This window comes from Lactuca serriola, chromosome 5, assembly GCF_051521515.1.
Source record: "Lactuca serriola cultivar US96UC23 chromosome 5, Lser_US96UC23_V15, whole genome shotgun sequence".
Lineage (NCBI taxonomy): Eukaryota > Viridiplantae > Streptophyta > Magnoliopsida > Asterales > Asteraceae > Lactuca > Lactuca serriola.
The window spans coordinates 298666726-298675641 of record NC_136412.1 but is presented as its reverse complement, the minus strand read 5'-3'; the positions used below and the strand labels follow the sequence as shown (position 1 = coordinate 298675641).

The 8916-nt window shown below is 29.4% G+C and overlaps 1 protein-coding gene across 1 annotated transcript; it reads left to right on the top strand.

The window, feature by feature from the left end:
• The first annotated feature begins 2498 nt into the window (after window positions 1-2498).
• Window positions 2499-3682, top strand: LOC145054743 (ethylene-responsive transcription factor ERF043-like). The gene has a single exon (XM_079002995.1). It carries the CDS (start codon window positions 2736-2738, stop codon window positions 3555-3557), a length of 822 nt encoding a protein of 273 aa, XP_078859121.1. The 5' UTR covers window positions 2499-2735; the 3' UTR covers window positions 3558-3682.
• Window positions 3683-8916: the final 5234 nt, after the last annotated feature.

The following is an 8916-nucleotide window of genomic DNA, read 5'->3' as shown; positions in this document are numbered from 1 at the left end:
GGTAAAACGAATGTGGTAGCGGATGCCTTGAACCGCAAGTCAACTGAATCTTTAGTTGGCGACATGTGTATGATATATATATATATATATATATATATATATATATATATATATATAAAGGGATGAATTGTGAAAATTACGAAGTTACGCTTTATAAATACAAGAATGAACAATAACACTTCAAATCATATCATACTATATTATAAAGGAAGCAATTTTCCTTTCACCACATTCATTTGAAACTCCCATTACTTTTAAATTTCTTTCTAATAATGATTATAAGTTGGTTAATAAGATTAAATAAATATCTAACCTAAAGTGTAATCATATATAAACTAAATTTCAATATTAAAAGAATATATTTACTTCTACTTATAAAGTTATGTTTTTTTTTTTAACTTTTAACATATTATACTTAATTTATTAGTTCTAATGGATGTAAACAATTATCATTTTAAAGCTACAACTTTTGAACACTTTGTATAAAACACTTAAATTATAAATTTAAATATAACAGTACATGATCAACTTAAATATAGATTTTAGTTTAACCTAAACAATCTAAAAAATATTTTGTAAATAGTTTAAGTGATAAAGTGTAGTGTCTTTATAATAATGATATAAGTTGGTTAATAAGGTTAAATAAATATCAAACTTAAAGTATAATCATAAATAAATTAAATTTCAATATTAAAATAATATATTTACTTCTACTTTTAAAGTTATGTCTTTAGCTTTTAACATATTATACATAATTTATTAGATTTAATATGTTGTTATATGTAAACCATTATCAGTTTAAAGCTACAACTTTTGAACAGTTTCGATAAAATACTTAAATTGTTAATTTAAAATAACATTACAATATCAACTTCAATATAAATTTTCACTTAAAAAACTCAATAAATATTTTGTGAACAGGTAAAAGTGATAAATTGTAATGCTAAATGAAAAAATTAAATAATAATCTAAATTTAACTAAAATATTTTCTAAAGATAATCATTAAAAAATTTCAAATAAGTAGCTTAAAATAGCTTAAAATAACAATAATTAAAAATAACCCTATATAAATTATTATATTGTTACCTTTAAAATAAAAAATAATGTTTGATGTTTTAAATAATTATAGTCATTATATTTAATTTTATTCACGAGTAATTCACAGGTAAAAGTAATTCAAACGGTTGAGATTATGCAGTTATAATAAATGTATATATTATCATATAATTCAAAATAATAAATATATTATATCAATTTAGTATATGAATTATTATATCAAATTTAACAACATTATTGTTATATTTTAAAAAGAACATATATTTGTAAAGATTTCAACTATATAGGTGTTTCTGCGCAACGTATAGGCATTCGGCTAGTACAAATATAAAGTTACTTTTCGTTTGTTTATTTATAGACGTCTAAAAGGTAAATAAAACTGGTCACTTTATTCTATATTCCAGACTAAATAAAATACGTCGTTATAAAGTATTTATTTATTTATTTCTTTATTGCGTCACAATAAATCTTATATTTTGTGTTTTTTTTGGAATCAACCACAAATTCATTTTTATCTAAAAAAGACATTTTATTTTTTTATTTTTTCTGGTTTGACCATTTTAGTTATTTTTTTGCTCAAAAAATTATAAAATATGAGTGTTTTTTTTGAGAAAAACTAAAACTATTGTGAGTTTATTTGGAATCATTTAGAAGATTACCCTGTTTTTTTTAGAAAAAATATAAAATTGAGGAATTTTTCAGAAAAGTTTTTTTTTAGAAAAAGTATAAAATTGAGGAATTTTTCAGAAAAAAAATAAAAGACTACAATGTTTTTTTTTTCAAACAAAAAATATAAATTTTAGGTTTAATCGAGATAAGTTTTTTTTAGATTAATCTTTATACTAAATTTTGAAAATCTACCGACTATAACTATATTAATAAATTGTATGTTATTTTCCACTTAATGTAATGATTTATATATCATATGATCTCAAAACAAATTAAATTATTGTCATCATGAAATTGATTCTTTCTTTTATGTTTTTATTATCAAACACATTTTTGATTAAAATATTAATTGATTATGAATTAGATATATAATTAAAAGTGGATTTTTTTTTAACCTACTTTTATGGTCAAAGCATTTATCAAAAAATTTCTCTCTCTCTCTCAAGACACAATCTAGGTGCTACTTTTTTTCTATATTTTTAATTCGGTTCTAAAAGGATTTATCCGGTGTTGTTATTTCTTTCTAATTTTAAAAATTTATGTTCTTTACGATATATAGATTTAAGATAAATAGATTTAAGAATAATTTAAAAATAAAATACATTTCTTGTTAAAAAAATAAATAAATCAATTCTGTCTCCACATTACCATATATTTGTGTGCTACCGTACCCTTTATTAAATTAGTTTTACACTCCTGTCGGTTTCTGATTGCTACCCTTTCTATCTCTATACATCTGTTAATATATGGATACATCTAGCATTATATAAAATCCCTCACACCAAACACTTGTAACACTTGCAGCAACATTTAGAATTCACAACTCAAATCTCTCTGTCACTCACACTCTCTTTTCTCTGTGATCATAAATATATTTACTCACATATGTACATACTTCCCTCTACTTACAAATATATCTTTCTGAACATTGTTTAAAGTCCAGGTTGGGTAATCTCTTCTAAGATTTTTTGATTTTAAACTGCCATCACCGGCGGAAACCTGACTAACAATGGCGGAGGCGGGACCGGAGATTGAATCAACCACCACGGCATTCTCGGAGCCATTTTCCAAAACAGCCGAGCTTTCTGAACCAAACCCGAAAAGGTTGAAGATGATAGAAGAGAATCCAGGTGATGATGGAAACAATAGTAGTTGTAACAAAGGGAATAATAATAATAGTAAGCATCCAGTTTACAGAGGTGTTCGGATGAGGGCATGGGGAAAATGGGTATCCGAAATCAGAGAACCCAAGAAAAAATCTCGGATTTGGCTCGGAACCTTCTCTAACCCGGAGATGGCGGCACGTGCACACGACGTCGCCGCACTTTCCATCAAGGGTAAATCGGCGATCCTTAATTTCCCAGAACTTGCGGATCTTTTGCCCAGACCCGAATCATGTTCTCCACGTGACATTCAAGCTGCCGCCACCAAAGCTGCCGCCATGGATAACCTCACCACCACCACGTCAACACCGTCCACATCCAGCTCGACGTCGTCATCTTCTTGTTACTCCGCTGCGTCGACGTTGACTTCCTCGTCATCGACGGCGTCATTGGTGACGTCGGAGGAGGTGTCGACGGGGACAACGCTGGAACCGGCTGATGAGCTGAGTCAGATAGTGGAGCTTCCGAGTTTGGGAGCGAGTTACGACTCAACAAGGTCGAGAGACGATTTCGTGTTTGTGGATTCAGTATGGGATTTCTACTCACCGCCACGGTGGCCGGAGGGTTGCGACGGGGGTTATTTTAGCGGAGAGCCACCGTCTTCTTTCTGGAGTCTTCCTAATTCCTCCGGTGGCTTTTATTTTGATGCCTCGTTATGGCAACAATAATGAATTTCACGAAACAAAAGATGGTTTGTGTGCTCTGTTTCCCGCTTTTTGATTGGGATTATGTTTTGTTTTTTGTACCAATTTCCATTTTGTTTCAATATATTTCAGGGCTAAGTTGTTGAAAATAGTTTTATTTCATCTTAATTTCTTGATGTTTCTATAATTTTTCTTTTAAAAACCATAAACTTTCCGTTTGTTTTTGTAAAATATTTTTCAAGATAAAAGTATTAAGATATTTATCCCACCTTTATGAAGTAAACTAAATTAGTAAGTGCTCATTAATTAATGTTAAACAAAACAACTTTCCGGTGTTTAATAATTTATTCTTATCTAAAAATAGAAAATATATTAAAGTTTAGGATGATTTTTAAATTCATCCATAGTAACATCATTAGATATATAGTATAACTGAAATAGATATTTCATATGATGAGATAATCACCTTGTTTGTGATTGCTTATTTTCTTAAAATAAATATTAATATTGATAACTTTTTGTATAAAATCTCAAATTTCTTTAATTTTATATCACAACTAATCGGTAATTATATTGAAATAACCAATTAGTTAATGTATGTGGGATGTAAAAATTAGATAATTTGAGTCTGCCATATTTTATTTGGTCCTTCACATTAGAGTTTGAATGGAAAACTGAGTAATACTTAATACTTGTATTTGACTATTTGAGTAACCGACTATTGTATTGGTCATTCACAATCTGAATAATTTGCTGAGGTATGTTTAATATTAGAATTAGAATGTATCGCGCCTATGTACGACCCATGCATGTGGGCCTAATGTACCCTACAATCTTTATTACTTTAAATCGGGTAACTTGGTCATTTATATTCTATTCGTCAACAAGTTATGGACATTTAAAATAAAAATATATTGATATTTTATTTATTTATAAATACTGAAAATTTTGTAAGATATAACATATTTCATTTATCATTTTAGATAAGGTTAAACTGCCAAAAGTATAAAATAGGTAACAATAACATATTAGCATAAGTTAAACGAAAAGTCCATTTATGTGCTGCTTTGTCTTTTATAATGAATAAGCCATTTTTTATGTTTATAAATATTCCGAATATATAAAGTAACTATGTTATAATCCATTTAGTATATGGTTGTTAAAGTAAAATAAAATTAAACTTTTAGAAACAGTAATATTAATAATAGTCTTGCAATCGTTTTTTTAACATATAAAGAGATTATTGTCTGTAACTATATAATCGTTATTTTAAATTAATATATAAAATAGTTTGAAGACATGAACAATATTCTTTATGTCTCGTTAATGATAAAATGATCATGTTGTACAATAAAATATAAAATTTAATTGACTGAAATAGGAAAAATAAATACACTAAGTTACTAGGTATAAAATAATAAGAAACCAAATTCAAAATATTTAAAGTGCTATGATATAATTGGTTGGTTTTTACAAAAATCTGAAAGTGTAATTTTATAATTTGATATTTAAAAAAAATGAAAGTACAATGATAGACAGGTTATACTTTTCAAAGTGAAAGAACTGGGTTAGTTATCTGATGACGCTAGCCATAGTGAATGGTCCTCCCCCCCCCCCCCCCCCCACACACACACACACACACACACACATACACACAAGGAGAGAGAGAGAGAGAGAGACTACAATTTTAAGAGTTTCTTCCCTTAGGGGGAACTCCACACCCTTCGGGGCTTCCCTCGTTCGCTTGTCTATCACTAGTCAGAAGTTCAATCTATGGGTAGTGGTCTGGCCTAAACAAAAAGGGAGGATTGATACAGGGTCAACTCTAGGAGTGACTGAGGGGGACTTGCTATATGATAAACTAATGAGTCATTCAAGTTAGATCTAAAAAAAGAACATAGCCTTCGTATGATCCCTTTTCAGTACCCTACCTTCACTGGCTTTTTTTTTTGCAATGTCCTCTTGTCCCGTGCTCTCAAAAGATCAAGCATGAGATGAAGCTTATTGATGGTACGTTGTAAGAGAAAAAATAAAAGTAAGAACCTTAAATATATAGTTTGTATATCTTATGTGGTTTGATATACTTAGCTCACTATAAACAATGCTCTAATACCAATCTGTCACACCCCCAAACCAGGATGACGGAAACGTCCAGGGGCGGGTGACTATCATGTAGTGTATCATAACAGTTGAGTATAAATGTTCAAAGAAAACACAACCAACATATATATAATTGAAAAAGTTACATCATTTGTACGTATTACATGTTTCAAAATATCAATTACAATATGTTGTCAAAAGATTTGTTTAGATGCCTAAGCGTCCCATCCTCAAAGCCAGTTGTTACCTGATTTAATGATTTCCTGAGAATACAAGTTATTTGAAAAGTGAGTATCAACATTTAAGTTGGTGAGTTCATAAGCATTTGTATGTATATTTGCAAACCTTTTCTATGAAATGTAGTAATGTTTGTTTTCCGGAAAATCCTATATTTTCCCTAAAATGAGATGTTGCCTTAAATGAACCAAGACCGAAGCGTATAAGTAATTTTCCTACTTAAAATGATGTTATGCAGTTTTGTTTGTATATAAAACTGTTTGAAGACTGTCTTTGCGTAAACTAAAAGTGTCGTTTTTGTTTTATGTGAGTTTTCATTTTATCTTATAACCATGCTTGATTGACCCAAACTGCCTTGTTCGCAACGTTCTTCAGGTGTCGATTTTGTTATGACATTTGTTACCCCCAGACCTGCCGGTCCAGTTGTTGCAAACAGCTAAGGTGTGGGATTGTCAGTCCAAGTATAGATCTATACACAACTATCACGCTCTCCCTACAAGAGACTCTGGTTATATTTAACAGGGACTTTCGTGTGTACTTTATAAGGTACCGTGAAGACAAAACTCACTAAATTAGTAAATTTGATCAACGAGTTTACGTGTTTTTGTGCTAAAAATATTTGTATAAATGATCATCCCCTAAGACTGGGATAGCGTGAAATCTTTAGATATGCATTTGATAATATTTTACCCTTTGCTCAACAGGATACAAATGGGGTAAAGTTTCGTAAACTATATTTGTATATTATTGATGCAGAAGACAAGTTTTTAAACAAAACATATATATATATATATATATATATATATATATATATATATATATATATATATATATATATAAATTTTAAAGATGATTTGGTATGTTTCGTAATTGTTGTTCATATTCTTACGTTTTTATTACAAACATTGCATGAAATAATCCTTAAGTTTGACAGTAAACACCTTTTTGTACTTATCACTTTTTGTTAAAATAGTAATTAAACGTATTTAAATGATTGTGTTTTAACTTCCTTAATGTATAAACCTTGCTAAAAAATGTTACAAGGTGTTAATAAATCTATAAACCACTTTTGACTGTTTTACCCTTTACTATCCCTATTTTTAGAAAACTTATAGAAAAATCATCCTAAGTCGAAAATTGAATCCGTAACCTCTGAGAGTTTAGAAAATGAGTCTACTTTGTTCCTAATTTTTATTATGATTTTTAGTGGTCTCAAACTAGTGTGAAAATGGTCATCTTCACAGACTAGTCCGAAATCACTTCTGAAATGACAGACAGTTTTATAAAAATCGCCATAAATTGTATAAAAATTGTATGAATGCGTGCGAGTAGTCCTTAGAAAGGTATAAACCTGAACTATTTTCATATTGTACAGTTTTTAAAGATCTTAAGTTTAAGATGGTCAAAATAGTCCGTGAACAGGACTCAACTTTTCTGAAGAAAGCTGTCTTTTAAATTTAAGTTATGTTTAGTGTTCTAACTCGTATTCCACCCCCCCCCCCTCCTTAAAACTTGAAGAAAACATGAAAATGTAGGGGTATGAACTCAACTTATGTGAATACTTGAAGAATGGAAGGTTGAAGATGAAGAGCTTTTGGGTGTTGGTTTGATGCTCCAAAACAACCACTGCTTTGGCTATGTTGCTGTCATGAAAACTTCACAGCAAAAGAGTAAAAAAAAGGTAGTTTACTCACTGTTTTGAATCTACAATTTTGAGTAGCATAATAACTAACTTCTAGGGGTATTTGGTGGTAAAAATATCAAGCAAAAGGAAGGTGTAGATGGGTGAAATGGTAGCTGAAACACAAAAGGGACAGCAACCCTTTAGTTCACGGTTTTGATGGCTTTGGAAGGAAGTTCTTGTGGCTGGAAATGAGATGAAGGTTGAGAGTAATTCCCTGGAATATTAGATGGTGAATTGAGGGTAAAATGAAGAGGGAATTTCGTGATTATGAAGGAGGAAAGGGTGGAAGAAGATAAGGGGACAAAACCTAGACTAGCCTGTGATGGGATGTGAGTTTAAGTGATGTGATCTTGTCTAGCGACTTGCTTGGGTGGTTGCTTAGAGATAGGGTTAGTTAACTAACTAAATACTAGTTATTTAGTTAGTTAGGAGTTCTAGTTAAGGAGAGGGAAAGTTTTAATCTAAAAAATTAGATGAGGGATTAAGAAGCATTCTTAGTAAAATGTCTTAAGTGATTAAGCACTTATTAGTTAAGTTGGTACTTATCTCCACCAATTCACTTATCTTAATTGATTTAGACATCATATTCCCTACATTAAATCACTTTAAGACATGACCCATAACTAGTCATTCACTAGATATTAATACCTATGTACAAATACATACATCTATACTTAGTATAAAATAACAATGTAGTTTTTTTTTATGTATTTGAACTTTAATGTTTATGTTTTATTCTTTTTATTCAAAAACACTTAAATACATTCTAATTATACCTTATAATAATTCATTTTATATTTTTATTTATTTAAATATAAAATTTATTGATCAAGGTATAATTTCGTGACATTTAACCGGTTAACCATATCGTTAAACATGTTTTGTCACTTTGGTTTGTATATTTGTCAAACTTAGATCCTCCACAACTATTAAGCACACGTTTTACATAGAACCTAACTTACTAATCAACTAGAGACATGTTGATACAAAAATTAAGTTTGTTGCGTTCAAATGGTGTTATATGCTAATTTTCACAAACCTGTGATGGTTCGTAGTCATACATCATAACGAAATTTATCAATAGTTACTTGTTTTATATTTCACAAGAACTTATTTAAATAAAAGAGGTTAAATTCCTTCAACCATTCTTGATAAAATACTCATATTGCTTAATAATCAAAACATAGTATCGTACAATCGTTCCTATTTTTACCAATTATTACAACTAACTATACCGAACCTTACGTGGTATACAACTATAAACACTAAAAGGGGGCCGAAGCACTTTGGAACTAAAAGTATACTTTTAAAATATAAGTATTTTACAAGAAGTATACATACATACTAGAAGCTATATCATAA